Source organism: Cryptomeria japonica, chromosome 2 (assembly GCF_030272615.1).
Source record: "Cryptomeria japonica chromosome 2, Sugi_1.0, whole genome shotgun sequence".
NCBI lineage: Eukaryota > Viridiplantae > Streptophyta > Pinopsida > Cupressales > Cupressaceae > Cryptomeria > Cryptomeria japonica.
Window position 1 is genome coordinate 570,602,504 of NC_081406.1, and position 15,681 is coordinate 570,618,184.

Sequence of the window (15,681 nt, forward strand, 5' to 3'; positions counted from 1 at the left end):
AATAATAACTACATAAGAAATTCATGAACATGATTCAAAAAAAAAAAAAAAAACTTCTATTTAATCTTCCTCACAATCCACCAATTGTTCTTTCCTGATCTTTGCAACACTGTAGTGTCTCATGAATGATCCAGGAAGTTGACCAGCATTTTCCGTCGTGGGCATCTGTTTGCCATGGTTCAGGCAATACAGAGGTCTCATAAAATGCATTGTGGGATCAGCGACAATTAAAGGTATCTCCTTTGGCATTGAACCAGGATTCATTGGTATCATCCTTGTATCCCAGACCAAGGTGGCATTCATTGTACTTGAAGCATGAAAGTAGATTCCACAACTACTGAATGATACAGAGGTCACTCTTCAGATACTGCATCACTGTGCATAGCTCCAGTAGACAACAGCTCCAGTATTGAATTTATAAGAATGTTCAGCGGGTAACGGTGTTGTTAGAATCTCAGACTTCTTGAAGAGCTGCACCAAGGAAGTAGCTTCCCACAACCAACTCACATGTTCACTTGACTTCTAATGCCCAACACCATATCACTTCCACTAGGTGACCTGCCAACATTAACAGTTTACAGAATAATGGTACCATGCATGCCCACAATGAGTGTTAGAAACATCTTCCATATTTTCATGCAAAAACTGTTCTAAGTTTCCAGCAATAATCTTTGTAGTAGCCGCCCAAACACAAATACATCTCCCCGAACTACACCTTCAAAAGATATGAAACGGTTCTTGGAAGTGAATCGACCCAGCGAACACTCCAAGAATTTATATTCGGCAAGCCAACAACTATTATATTATTTCAAGAACTTCAATCACTGCTGGCAATAGAAGTCTACAGCAATACAGCCTTCCCGAAATATAGCCTCTCCAACCATATAGAAGACCCCGATTATACTTCTCATGTTATAATGTCACAAATGTACTCTTATATATATATATATATATATATATATATATATATATATATATATATATATATATATATATATATATATATATCGGATCCCACTGAAAAATACACAAACAATTGATTATTCCAAATAATAATCTTCGCACTAATATTGGATATCAAACATTTTATTTCCTTTGTATTGCCCGATGACATTAAACGACAAAATTCTAAATGCCCGTGGGAAGAAATCAACTTTTGATGCGATTATAAATATAGTGCCGCTGATATCAATAAAGTTGCTCTATATTTAGTTCTCAGAACTTAATACAATCACCAGAATTATTTCCATATGCTTTACGGTGAAGGCATACATATAGAATCGGTCCCAACACAAATAATGAAAACTTTAGCATAAATGATATACAATAATATATTGCCCCGCCAAATAATAGAAGGCTTGAATCAATAGAAGCATCCCATCTGAAATAGATTCGGCAAGAAAATAAAATCCTTCACAGACTTCTATCTGCCCCTGCTCTCCCAGATCGAACCTGGCTCTGATACCGTGTTGATTAAGGTGTGCTCGATTAACCACGGGCAATGATTTGCCCTCCCAACCATAGATAATACCCGATTGTCTCCCCCGAGCACTTCTCTTCTTGATTCAGTCTGTTGTGTGTTCACCTACAAAAAATGATTGTAGAGAGGGAACCGATCTTGTTTATACCCATATGTGGGTGACTCTTCACCAATGGGTCGGCTCTATTCAAACCCACATGTCTTTCCTCAAGGGTGGTGGACTTTCCAAGTCCGCCCACTTAATAATGATATACTTTGTTAACAAAGTGATTATATTAAACGGCCCATACAAATATGTAAAGCCGAAAGGCTAATTACATATTTGACCGTAGTCGGCTAAGGATTACTACCAAAGCTACAATAACATCAACAGTTCCTTGGAAAGTGTTCTCTAGGACGTGAGAAAAGTATTAAATATTGTACTTTATGGCTATTTGTAATTGCAATTTCAAGAGGTGAACATAAAGAGGTCATAAATATAAATTAAAATGAACAAAATACACTCCTCATGTCCATAATTACACATGAAGGGTCTGCATAAGAAAACCAAGTTTAAGAGGAGAAAAGATGTCCATTTGGAGATCTAAACAGTCACCGGGAGTTACGGAGCACTCCAAATATCTATAGTCTAAGTGGCTTCAGGTTTGGCGACAATGATGAGTCACTTGAAGAGTTATTTATTATTTTATTATGTCTATTGGCTATTCATTCTCCTAGGCATGGGTTTTTGCAAGTAGTTTTGGCTCCTTGTTTTGGGAAAACAGCAATGGTTTCTCCTCTCCCATTTGGCAATAAATTGGAGCCAAGGCATAGTTGTTTAATCATCAATTGATTGTAGTTTCTTTGAGGTTTCCAAGTAGTTTCAGGATCATTTGGAGAAGTGAAGAGTATTATTGTTGTAGTCTCTCCTTTGAAAATGGATAATATACTTGCCTTCATTCTCTGCTGGAGTTATTTCCGGAAAGGTTTCTCCACATAAATCTGATGTCTCTTTTGGTTTAATTGATTTATATTCATGTTGAATGGTGCAATCACATGTTCATTTCATATTTAGTAATCTTTTCAGGTTTGTAATTACATAAGAAAATTAATATTGCAAGCTTTCTTCACCTTGTTTCTCAACAAAATTGATTCACAAGGCTTGGAGTAGTCTACACTAATTGCTTTTTCTTCACTAACTTGGCTATAGCACAAGTGGTATGAGATCTAACATATTTCACAACATCCATGCATAGGTGAGACCAAAAAAAGCACTTCAAGATTAATCAAGTCTTTTACCTCCAAAGACTTACAAGGTTGCTAAAATAAGTCTCTCATATCAAATTCTGAAACTTAACATCATGTAGCCCACCCAATTGTCCTAGATGATACAGATATCCATCCTTCAAGTGACAATCTAGACATGGATTATGACTATGCAATATCAGATAGATATCTACAAATTTTGAATCAGATTGTACAATTTTGCCAAAGTGCTTGTTAAATTAATGACATGGGTCAATGATCAATCAAATAAAGTCTACAAGTAGAGACCACATATTGTAGTGTCAAGGAATACCAAAGATGAATGTTAGTACAAAAGAGAATCTTACTGATAAATTAAAAATAATATGATTAATAAAAAGGGTGAGAGGCATTGGCTCTATTCAATTGCCTCTCAATGAGTTACGTAAGGGTAAGGCTGACCAACTAAAGCTCTACCCCTGATATAATTGCAGGGCAATTTACATATCCAAGTTACATGTGCAAGGTATGCATAACAAAATGTTATAACACAAGTATCAATAGCTTTAAGGAAACCAATAAGATGGGTTTTCCTCCCTCACCCTCACTTCCCCAAAAGCATAGCTTGGAGAGCCAAAAAAATGATAAGTGTCCACATCCATCATAATAACACCATCTACCAGCCCAAGCAGAACATGTTTTTAGGCCTACCTATAATCAACATGTTAGGCACAACACCCTTGATAAAACGAGACTTGAGTACTCAAATTTTCTTTCTACAACAAATTGAGCTTAAAACCTTAGTGGCGAACAAGAAGATGCGAAATTCCCATTGTATTAATCTCATCATATAAGCATTGAAAACCAAATGACAAAATTCCCTACTTTCAAAAATATATACTGCAAGATATCTAATTAAAAATATCCTTGTCCTATTTTGAAAATCCCAACAAACATTTTTTTTATGCAAGTCCTATTCAAAATAGTATAAAGAAATATAATTTTTATTCAACAAACCAATAAAAGAGCACACAAATTCCTTCCAATTTGGATAAAAACATACTTTTTAGCGTTTCCTTGGGACATACAAACAAGCATGACTTGCAATCCTCAATAATCCTACGTTTGTCATATGGAGGTCAAATGAATGTATTTCTCTCTTCTACTAGAAACAACTCAAGGCAAGATAAAATTGAAATTACATTCAGGAAACAATTATGTCCAAAAATACTCGTATCAACTGACAGTTTCAAGAGCCACTTTGACAGAGCGACATTTTGCACAAAGAGGAAAAAATATTTTACCCAGTGATGTCATACTTTTCAGTCATGATGCTTAATAAGTGAAAAATACTATCCTAATGAAAATAATTGGATAATCAACGTAGTTGGAGAAATATAAACAAGTAATTTAACATGCACACCTCACAACCATCAAGAATCAAACTGTTGAGCTTTGGGCACCCTCCCTTTTCACTGAAGACTTTGCAAATTGAATTGGTCAATGACTCACACTCAGTAAGGTCAACTTCACATAACTGAATGCATTGTAAAGAAATTGCTGTCAAGCTCTGCTGCTTCTGAAGCACCAGTTTCTGCAAACCAAAAGTCAAGTCAACAATGTTGATTATTAGCATAATAGGGCAAGAAGGAAAATGAAATTATGCTAAAATTAAAAATTACAAACTGCATAAGAAAGTGTAAAGTGCATGAAACTCAGAATCTATTCTCACATCTACCTGGAGTGCACTTGATGTGATGTCAATGCGGTTAAGTATAGGACAGTTTGAGACATTGATTGATGACAGAACAGGAGAACGCAAGTTTAGCTCTACAAATCTGTAATAAAAAAACATATGAGTGTCCTGCACTGGAACCTTCAGTGTGCTGTTATAACTAAACAATATCAATGTTTCAAAGTAACATAACAAATTTTAAAACATACTTTCGGCAATTGATGAGACTTATTGTTTGAAGGCGGGGCAAATCTAAAGTGACTGATGTTAGCAACCAACAAAAGTCAAGTTGAAGTGCCTGCATGAGATTTGCAAAACCCCGGTCATTAAAAATTATATGCTTCATCAAAAAATGTCTTAATAATACAATGAAAGAAAATTTAACTCTACCTCAAGCATAAAACAGTGTGATAAGGAAACCATTGATGAAGCATTGATTCCCTCACAGCTGTGGAGTTTCATATCAGTCAACATTGGCATTCGAACAGCCTTCAAAATCATACACCACACTTCTTTCATTAGATACACAATAAGCAGATTGATATATATAGATGACCAAAAGGCATCAATTGCGCCGGAAAGGTATGCAGCTAATACATTCTAAAAAAAGTACATAATGCAGCAGTCAATTAAACCAGAAGAAACATAATTAAAGAACATTAAAAAAGTATGTAAAGCATCCTGAAAATAAACAACACAAACATAAATCTCAAATTTGCGATCAAGAGTACAACATGGTGTCTAATCTAATGCCCCATTTCAAGTTTACTTTGAAAACGAAAAAACTAAGTGTAAAAAACATAACAAGTTGTGTTTTTTAAACATGTTAATATTAAAAAGATCTAATGGACATAGAAAATGAAAGGATTTACCACTCAAAAACCTTACATATATTTTTGCGAAGCACAGAAAAGAAGTGAGATAATAACCTCAAGAGAAATATTTGGGCAGTATGATGCATCCAGAATATGAAGATTTGAACAAGCAGCTGCAATTTCCCTAAGTGTTTCATCACTGACATATGAACAGTTTGACATGTCTAAAGATGTTAACAGTGGGCAGGAAGTTGCCGCAATACGAACACCTGCATCTGAAAGCTTGTGGCAAGAAGCCACATCAAGCTCACGGAGTTGAGGACAAGTCAATATTGCAGATGCCATGCCTGAGCGCTTAAGGGACAAGGTTTCCAACTGCGGACACCTGCACGTTATTTTCAAATTCATAATATATTATATCAAATCTCAAGGAATCAAATGCTATTCCAAATCAAAAAAATTATAATTCAATACTATAGAAAGATAAACAAAATGTTCACCTCACCTGATAGAAATTCGAATTACACGACACCTGATCATCTGAAGATGTCTCAACGATTCATGTTGAACTTGAATATCTTGAGAACTATTTCCTAATGATGCTTCAGATATGCTCAATTGATGTAATACAGGGCAATCTACTAACCCAGTGAAAAAACGCTCACTTAAAGGCCCTCGACCTAAGACAAGAACTTCAAGATTCCTGGATGCCAGTTATTTCAATATCATAAGAAACATTTAAATGTGTAATAGAGCACAAAACAATATGGATATGAAAAAAAAGCAGACATAAAAAATCTCATAATAGAAAAGCAAAGATTCACAGACAAACTCAATGAGTTGGCAATACTAACCTAAGAGAATACATTGCTTCACATAAAAGTTCATCCACAAAAGGAGTACCCCTAACATTTAACTCCACAGCCTTCGAGTACCTCCGACACATTTGAGTAACTGTCCAAAAGAAGATTTACAAATCATCAAGTTAGATCCATGTGTTTCAAATTTCAATACAACTAAGGTAGGCAGATTTATACCTTGTTCTATAGTAATTTTGCAGTTCTCAAAATTCAAAGATTTCCAGAAGTCTTCATGGGTGCTAGCCGCCCGCCACTGCTTACAAACCATAGCTGCTTTACACAAATTTGAATGGTCGAGGAAAGAAAATACCTGCAAAAATTAAATCGAGAAAAAAGTTGAAAATTAGACATCGAGATATTTTAAAAAACCTTGAGCGACAAGTCCTTAAATAATTCTCACAATAAAAACTCCAAATAAACTTCCACATCTCAAAGTATTGGCTCTGAGTCTCCGAGAATTACAAGCATACCATATGTAGCAAATCATCTGTAAGGTCCATTCTAACTTCAAGATCTTCCCTCTGGTCCAGGCATCTTTCATGGTCATTATCATCGTCACCACCACTAACAGAGTCCATGGGTTCTCCATGCACATCATTGCTAGTCAGTGAGCTGCCTCCTCCATTTGAAAAAATCAAAGATAAATCCAATTGGGTAACAGATGAAGAACTAGGACCAGCAGCCTCTGAAGGAAAAGTTGCAGCAAAATAATCTGATCTGCTATATATTATATGGCATTCTGCTATCAGTAGAGTTGGAAACATCAAAAAAACATCAACGAATTGTAAACATACCATAGATAAATCTAAACTAGCACCTCCTTGGAACACATATATGATATAGTATTTAGTATTTACAATGAACCAAATACTAAATTAATAAATCACTCCAACTCACCCCAACATTCTGTAGATGTTTTCTCATAGATGTGTCCATATCTCATAAAGGTCCAAAAATCTTATGACATTATTATTGAAGAAGAATTATAAACATTTCACATTTGCATAAATATTAAATACTTCCTTAAGCTTAAAAAAAGTTAAAACATACTTCCCCACAAGTTCATATTCTGACCACAAATACTCGTCTCCTGAAACTGAAATGAGTCCCTACCTCAAAGACGTGAGGATGCCACCAAGCATCAAGAAAAATTGGCTGATGTTTCCACTGCCTCTTGGAAAGACCTGAGAAAACTGGTCAACATTGTCCAAGTGAGCATACCCAACCAGAAAACAAGCCACTATGGAGAAGCGCCTGCACCAGGTACACAGATGTGTAGATGTAACACACACCAACTGAGCCGAGTTCAGTTTGTCATGCCCCTTGCAGCAAATACACATCTGTGGCAACCTGAATAACGGAAGGATAGAGGAAAATCAAGTGCATTTGGTCAAACAAGTGATTAAGTATAGATACCATGTTAAGGGAGAGTGTGGATTAGTTACCACGTGTTAAGGTTGAAGCAGCAAGCGCGATCATGTAAGATAATGATTTGTTAAGACAAACAAACTAATGAAGGGCAGCGATTAAGGTATAAAAAAGAGACACTACCTTTCTAGGAAAAGTCCACCTCAAACAACACACCCTTTCAGCGATGGAGATCACCCAAACACATTGAAGCACAATACCAATACCCAGCAAATTATCCAGCAGATCGTACAGGAAAGAAGAAGCATTGCCCCATAAGATAGGGAGCAGCAGTCACGAGGGAAACCAGTCCATTTCCTCACAGCAGAACTCAGATTATTATTATCAGATATATATCCAGTGGTATACTTGATATTTATGCCAATCATTGCTTTATAAATGTATACATGTTATTTATGCATAATAAAGAATGTTTAAGTATGTATGAGATGTGCTTGTTTGTCTGAAACCCACCTTGTAGGAAGGGCCTGGGGTGTAAGCAAAAGGAGTCTACAAGGCTAAGTAAATAAAGCCGTTCTAGAGTCAACCGTAATGGCTCCTAGAACCAGAGGGCACTTACATAGAGAGCAAAGCAACTCACACACAACCCCTGCCCAATTCCACAAGATGGCAAGTGTCTTTAGGGGGATGAGACATTGATGGGGACAGCAGATACAAGCCGCCAAGCAAGAGGGCTGTGGTAGACATCCCTCTTGGACTTGGTGTAGAAATGGCTTCAGGCAGACCTATCGTGTCCCTTCTCCCAAACCTTAATATGGTTGCATTATTAATAATCTATGAATATGACAAATTGCCTAATCCTAATAATTAAACATATATATGCGTATATTTGCATATGTTGTTCATGTTGTGATTGCAAGATTCAAATCCAGAATTGCATCATTAAAGAGATTTACTTGGTAAGACGAATCCTAACCCTAATTTGCTGCAATTGTGATCTTAGGGTGAATTCTAGGGTAGATTGGGAAGGGGACATCACACGGTTTGATACACCCGCCAAGTTAACCTTTTTGGCTTCAAAACAGGGAAAAGGTGAAGAGAAAGTCAAATACATGTGTTCTGCTCCTACTTCCAATATTACTGCTATGACTAATCCTCAATTCTCAGAAGAAAACTCCACAGCTTGAGCTTCAGATTATCAGGTTCTGATTGACTTTGAGGTCAATAGCTCCACAATTGGTGTCTGAAGTTCTGCAGCTGAGCATGTAAGGTTTTGCTCAAACCAGGGGCATGGGAGACAAAGGTTTGCAGGTCTCAAGCCTTTGTTATGTTTTATGCCAGATATGCCTCTGCCCTTCCCCTGGTGTGCATATCCCCATCTCCAATATGGTTACGGATACAATACAGCGGGATACACATTGGATACTGTACCCACGTGTGCCAAAAAAAACTTGATTTTCCAACCGTGCCGGGCACTGTGTGTGTCTGACTTTTTTTAAATTTGACGTAAATCTTCCTAAACTTAATTTTAAAAAACTTCAATCATGAAATTTTATTTATTTTTCCTGTATAAACAAAACCTACACCAAATGATGAAGACAAATGAAATATTTTTCTATTTCAGCAGCCCATTTTCTTGGGTTATCTTCCAATGCAACTCTACTATTTTTTGCATATTGTAAATTGTTAAAAGAACTTATAATTATTTGTGTAGCAATTATGTATCTGTATTACTTTTAAAGTAATGAGAATCTCCTCTGAAAACTTAGAAATTTGTGTTAAAAATATGTGTATTTGTTTTGCATTAATGTTGTATCCAACTGTATCTATATTAAGGATCTTCAAAAATGGCCATATTCACATCTGTATCCATGGCTGTGTCCGTGCAACTTTGTTTTATTGCCATTAAGCATGTGGGTGTCATCGGATAAAAATACCGGAAAAAATTTTTGGTTTTGAACTCAAAAATGTTATGTTGTATACAAGAATAGGTTCCTACCATGTCTCTCTTCTGCCTTCTGTCTAGCTGCAGTAACCTGATATGTTTTTAATATTTTATCCTACCTACCCCATTTGCAGCACCTGCAGCAAGTAGGTTTTACTTTTATACTTCCATTATTTAGATATTTGAACTTAAGATAAAATAAGGCCGCCAAGACAAGCTAGCCACAAGGGCCTCTGTGTTTTTTATTTTCATTTAACAGTAAAAGATTGAGCATGAGTTAAAATTAGGCTTTGAAATCCACTTGTAACTTGGTTCAAAAGATTCTTTCAATTTTAATTTACAAAATGAAATATAGGCCCCGAGTGCCTATATTAAATTTAGGATTTTATTGTTAGAAATTCTAATTTTTAACTTATCAGTTAACCTTAAAGGTCATTATTAATTTCTAATCTAAAAACATTTAATTTTCAATTTTCTTAAATTATAATTTTCATGTCTTCCAACCAAAAAAATTTACCATGAAATATTAATATTAAAAGTTCAACTGCAGACTATGAGCTTATTTTTTTAAATTGTGTCTATCAACCTTTTCAATATTACAAGCTATTAATTAATTTTTAGGTTTTTCAATAGTCCTAACTTTTTATAAGTTTTGTAAATTTTTATTTTAGAATTTGTAAAATTGCATTAGGTGTATTGGTGTTCTATTACACCCAAAAGAGACGTACATGACAATATGGGAGGCCAGAAGGAAGGGCATCAAGACTATCAAGTGCAATCTATACAATTAGACACTTTGGGGCAGCTACTGTCATCCAAAGACATATTTGTTGGGTGGTAAAGCTAAAGTTGTGACCATCTGCCAAAAAAGTTATCTCAAATTCCAATGACACAAGTCATCGTGACAATGTTTCACAATCTTCTGCTCTCTATGGTAGACTTTGGTTAGTTTTGCTGAATGTGAAGGTGCAGAGACCAAAATACACACAATTCCACAAGTCACTAAAAAAAATTGTTCCCTCCATACGTCACTGTTTGACAATGACAACAAGGACAGATTTGATTTATCCATTACTAGATTCTTTTAGTCCAAGCAGCATCCCTTTTAATGTGCTGGATTATTTCCTATTTTAGTAAATTCCTCTTCTATTGTACCAGGACCCAGTCCAAACCTATTACCAATTCCAAGCCATTTTGTGAACTGAAAGAGTCTGATTTATTTTCCTGTGGCCGCCTGGCCATACCAGCTGTGCCCTGACTTTACCGGAGTCACTCATGCAATTTTTATTCAAGTCAAGAAAGATATTCAAAAGAAAAGGTTAAACCTAATAAATTAGTTATAGAACTAACTATCCTAAACCTCAATATGTCACTAAAAAGAAAAAAGGCGAAAGATAAAAACTTACTTTCAATCTTCAATCAACCAAAACTTCCATGAATATTCATTACTTGCAGTTTCAAACACTTCCAGCATTCAAGCATCAATAAAGCCATTAAAAACAAAAAGTAAACCTAATAAATAAATTATAAAACTGACTATCCTACACCTTAATATGTAACTTAAAAGACAAAAAAAGGAAAAAATTAGAACTTATTTTTTAATCTTCACTTAACCAACTTCCATGCATGCTCATTGTTGACAGTTTCAAACACTAATTGGCATCCATGCATCATCATATTGATATTACAATATTAGAAGTGTCAATCGGGTTCCAGGGTGAGAGAGATTGAAGAGCAAACTTGGAAGAATTTTTTAATTGAAAGCATTTTCATTTTAGTTTTTAAGTTCTAATTTAATTCTATCTCCACAAATCTAGAGCTCCTACTGCTTGCTTATAACCTAGTGGTTTTATAAATAAGCAATGGTATCTTAGGCTAAAGAACAAACTGACAAACCACCATACCTGATCCCTATTCCCATACACAATCACATATCAGGATTGTCAACCTAGCTTCCTTCCATGAAATGGTATGTGTTACCAATGAGGTTCCTAATTTGTGCAAGCATTTTTCTTCTGACACTCTCGTTTCCTGTTTTCCATGCAATGATATGTGCCATCAATGAGATTCCTAAACTGGCTAAACCTCAAACTTATAAAAAAAACCACATCACCCTTTTGCACAAAACAAGTTGAAGGTTGGAATGCCTCTTGCAAGAGTTAATAATGAGCATAGAAAGGAGGGATGCACAATCATAATGGATGGATGGATGGACAAATACTAGGAATTGATCTTTGTTGAACATAAAAGTCTCTTTTCCTGCAGACCCATACTCCTTATAAGCTATTGATGGCACACTTAAGAGAGTAGGCACATTTCAAGAGACTAATTTTGTTTATCAAGCAAAGGCATTGTCTACCATGATAGGAGAGATTATCAGATCCAATATTGTTCAAGCTATTACAGAGGCATCTCATGCATGTCAAGTTGCAGGAGGGAGAATGCAGAAAATTATATTAATATTTATTGAATATCGTGTTTCCTTCATGATAGGAACATGTCTCCACGGATTTAATTTTCTTTGACTGCTCCTCACATTGCAAAAGAAAGGCAAATACAAACATCCATATACAGCCACCAACGAGCACAACTTATGCTTTGAATATATGCAAAGGTTGAGCTTCTAAAACTTTGTGATATATGCTTTGTTGGTTTTTAAAATTCTTCTTCAAAGATTATTTAAAATGCATGAAGTAGTTCAAAGAATGGTTATGGGCGAGATGTTATTTAACTGAAGGTTACCTCATTATGACAGTGCCGAGGAGGTTAAAGGCATTAATTCTACATAATGCATTCTGATTTGAGGTGAGATACACAATTGATATATTGCAGCTCATACTAGATATCATCCATTATGTAGACACAGATTCTCCTTCCTTTGCAGGAATTTATAGGACAATTAATTCGATGTGCAAAGACATCAAAACAAAAAATGAATTTACATAGGAATGAAAGAAAATCAATTGTGTTTTTCGTATCCATGCATTCAATCTGCAAAGGGAAAATAGGACTAGGGATAAATAATGTGATAACAGGCACTGTGATAATTTATGATTTATAATTTATCTCATGTTTGATGTCAGCGTGTGAAATGAAGACAACAAAAGCTCCCCCATGCAGCCAACTGGAGGGTGAAGCCCACTCTTGGTCATTCCTAACCAGCCTTGTGGCATCATCTTGGTAATGCTGAGAGTCAATTAAGTGTTTCCACTGTCCATTGAGACATATCCCTGAACATGTGAATGATGGTTACACACAGAATGTACATATTGCTATTGTTCTCTCCTCACCGACTAATTGTTTACTCTCCTATTCGCTGTAACAAAGCATTTCATATGATTAATGAAAAATCAATATTCACTATGTAGTTCAATTCTCTTACATTGTTACACTAATTTCATGTGTGACTATTTTCCTATTTAGTGAAAATTTTCCACCAAAATGCAGCAATTTTGCCAATATGTTACAAGAACCTGATCAGGTAGAATCATCAACAATACAAATGTGTACATGTGTGTGAGAGAGAGAGAAAGAGAGAGACTTACAAAGAGTTCCCCAACACCTTAGCTCGCTTGTGTTGGATGATAGCCGGATCATTAATATGAGGCATTGCAAACATTGAGGAAAAAGGAATATGTTCACAGAGAGAATGAGGACCAGAGATAGAACTTCCTCTTTCAATCTCCTTTGAATGCTCCAAGTGACTATCTTCCTTTGCTTGAATAGAATCCGGTAAGTACAGCATTTCATCGTCATCCGAACCTCCTTCCCATTCTGAAATTGGGAAAAACTGAAATTCAGGGGGCGGGGGAGAACAATGGAAAGGAGATATCCCCTGAAGTGATCTATCTGAATGTCTTGCAGGATCAAACTGTTGACAAGTAATACCAAAATCCAAATGCCGCAAGCTATCAACTGCAGAAGATGAAGAAGCACCATTCAGGCATCTGTCCTGCTCCACTTCTTCCCTGAGAATTCCTCCATCAAAACTGCCTTCAGCTCTGGCCCCGTGAGAAACATCCAATTGCAGAGATTTAACAAAACCCCGAGACGAAGAAGCATCATTGCAGCATCCATGCTGCTCCACTTCTTCCCTGAGAATTCTTCTTTCAAGACTGCCTTCAGCTCTCACCTCATGCGAATTACAAACTTCCAACTGGAAAGATCTAACAATCCCAGAAGACATAGAAGCTTCATTCAAACATCGATCCTGCTCTGCTTCATCCCTGAGAAATTTTCCACGAAAAGTGCTTTCGGCTCTTCCCTGGCTATACAACCCAAAATTGTCTGAAATCAAATTAGCTGAATTTGAATAGGCTGAATTCAAATTAACTAAATTTGTATTAGTTGAATTAGCTGAACGCAAAATAGGTGAATTTGAATTGGCTGAATTCAAATCGGTTGAATTCACGGACAAGCCAATTGACGGCCCGGCACAATCCCAGAGTCCCTCCAAAGTCTGCCTCCCACCGCTCGACAACTGTTCATCAAAATCAAAAAATTCACCCTCAATCAAGGCATCCCGCGAGGGCAACCCAACACCACTTTCTGTCGCCCTAGACTCATCTGAAGCCCCAGCCCCAGGCCCAAGTCTAACACTCTCTGCCCTCCTGCTGCTGCTAGCAGGCTCTTCTCCACCGGCACACTTGTTCAAACCCCACATTGTCCCAAAGGACCTCCCATTTGCCATTGCAATAATTACAGACCCTCAAAACTCTAGCTCACCCACAACTCCCCTGCTCAGTAGACTGCACTCCTTACAAACCATCAAAACCCTAACCCAACAAAAAACCCACCCCTCAAAACATTCCAATAATTACAAACCCTTAAAACCCCAACGCATCCACAATTCCACTGCACAGTGCAGACTCCACGAAAATGTTTCATCGGCATTGCAAGAACAAAAAAGTGAGACCGATATCGAGACTTGCAAAGTTTTCCCATTTCCCCCCTCTTAACATATTTCGGAAGCAGCAAAAGGCATTTGCACAGTAACGCTTTGACTGGGTCTGAGCACTATTCCAGATTTTTTTCAGTTTTTCGTTCGCTCCAATTCATTCCAACTAAGATTTTGAAAATACTAATAATAGTAAACAAAATCTGTAATTTTTTTACAAAAACTATTATGTAGACAAGTGGCAAATGTAACAGAAATCACTCGAGCTTGGTTAAAGAATGGAAACCTGCCTGGTAAAAACCACTCTTTTTGAACAAATGCTGAAAAATTCTGCGATCTACTACCACTTTGTAACGCTTCCTGCTAAATCAAACTCCCAGAGAACAAAAAAATTGAAAACAGGGTAAAGCAAAACAACAAAACAGAAAGAGGGAAAATGAAACGAAACGAAATGGCACTTTTTTCTCGTCACGTGTAATATAAGAAGAAAATGTTCTTATTAGACCGACAGAAAATAGGAAATATTATTAAATTATATTATAGAAATTAAAACTTTTTCTGCAAGTCTTTTGACTTGTCTAAGGTTTGTTTTTTCACATCATCAAATATGATTGGAAAAGAAAAGGTATTTTTTTTTTTCTAAAAAAGGTAGGGATTTGAAAGTTTTGGGAGGTTTTATTTTTTAGGTTTTAGTGGAGGATTCACATGTTTCATGCATCTTTGAGTAGGTGAAATAATGGATGCAATTAATAGTTTTATACATTGTTTTTAATGTATATAATTAAAATTATTGAAATTATTAGTTCATTGTATTTATTTAGTATAATTTGTTGATCTTAAATCTCATGTGGGTAGATTTAATTTTCAAAGAATCTATTTCATTTTAATAAAAAACTAGTATATATGTAGTTCTTCTTAATGTGTTTTTTTGGTAAGAGGTCGAGGCTAAGAATTTTATTAATCATTTTGGAATTATACAATGCTCCACTCATGCGGGTGCCGGTAGGAAGAGTGGAGGCGAGAAAACCTTCGGCCTTGCCCAGGACCATAGTCCAGCAAATCATTTATAATGGTTTCAGATTTAATACATCATCACCCCGGGCCAAGGTGATCAGATGGGGGGTATTTTATTTTCCCTTCCCTTACAAGCCCATAAGTATTGTTTTTTGATTCAAAAGTTGTTTCATTTCCACAGCTTCCGACGGTTTAGCTCAGAAGTTGTTCTTTGATTTTATGTAGTCTCTCCTTAATTGTCTGAGCTAACCTGTTTGGCCTGCATTGTCATATCTCAAACACTTGGCAGATCTGTTAGTGATATCCAAACATTTATATCGTATGAAAATTCATCTGTAAAATT

General features: G+C 36.0%; 1 protein-coding gene across 3 annotated transcripts in view; it reads right to left on the bottom strand.

The window, feature by feature from the left end:
- LOC131043557 (F-box/LRR-repeat protein 15) overlaps positions 1-14,787 on the bottom strand; it is a 37,964-nt gene extending 23,177 nt beyond the window's left edge. For 2 of the 3 annotated variants that reach the window (XM_057976776.2, XM_057976778.2), the window contains exons 1-10: positions 12,973-14,787; positions 6,585-6,834; positions 6,292-6,424; positions 6,109-6,208; positions 5,760-5,957; positions 5,369-5,639; positions 4,830-4,928; positions 4,649-4,737; positions 4,443-4,542; positions 4,128-4,298 (exon numbers count right to left, since the gene is read on the bottom strand). In XM_057976776.2, the coding sequence (XP_057832759.2) occupies positions 4,128-4,298; positions 4,443-4,542; positions 4,649-4,737; positions 4,830-4,928; positions 5,369-5,639; positions 5,760-5,957; positions 6,109-6,208; positions 6,292-6,424; positions 6,585-6,834; positions 12,973-14,117 (2,556 nt within the window). In that variant the 5' untranslated portion in view covers positions 14,118-14,787. The remainder of the gene's footprint in view (positions 1-4,127; positions 4,299-4,442; positions 4,543-4,648; positions 4,738-4,829; positions 4,929-5,368; positions 5,640-5,759; positions 5,958-6,108; positions 6,209-6,291; positions 6,425-6,584; positions 6,835-12,972) is intronic. The other variant, XM_057976777.2, reaches the window with a different exon arrangement.
- Positions 14,788-15,681: the final 894 nt, after the last annotated feature.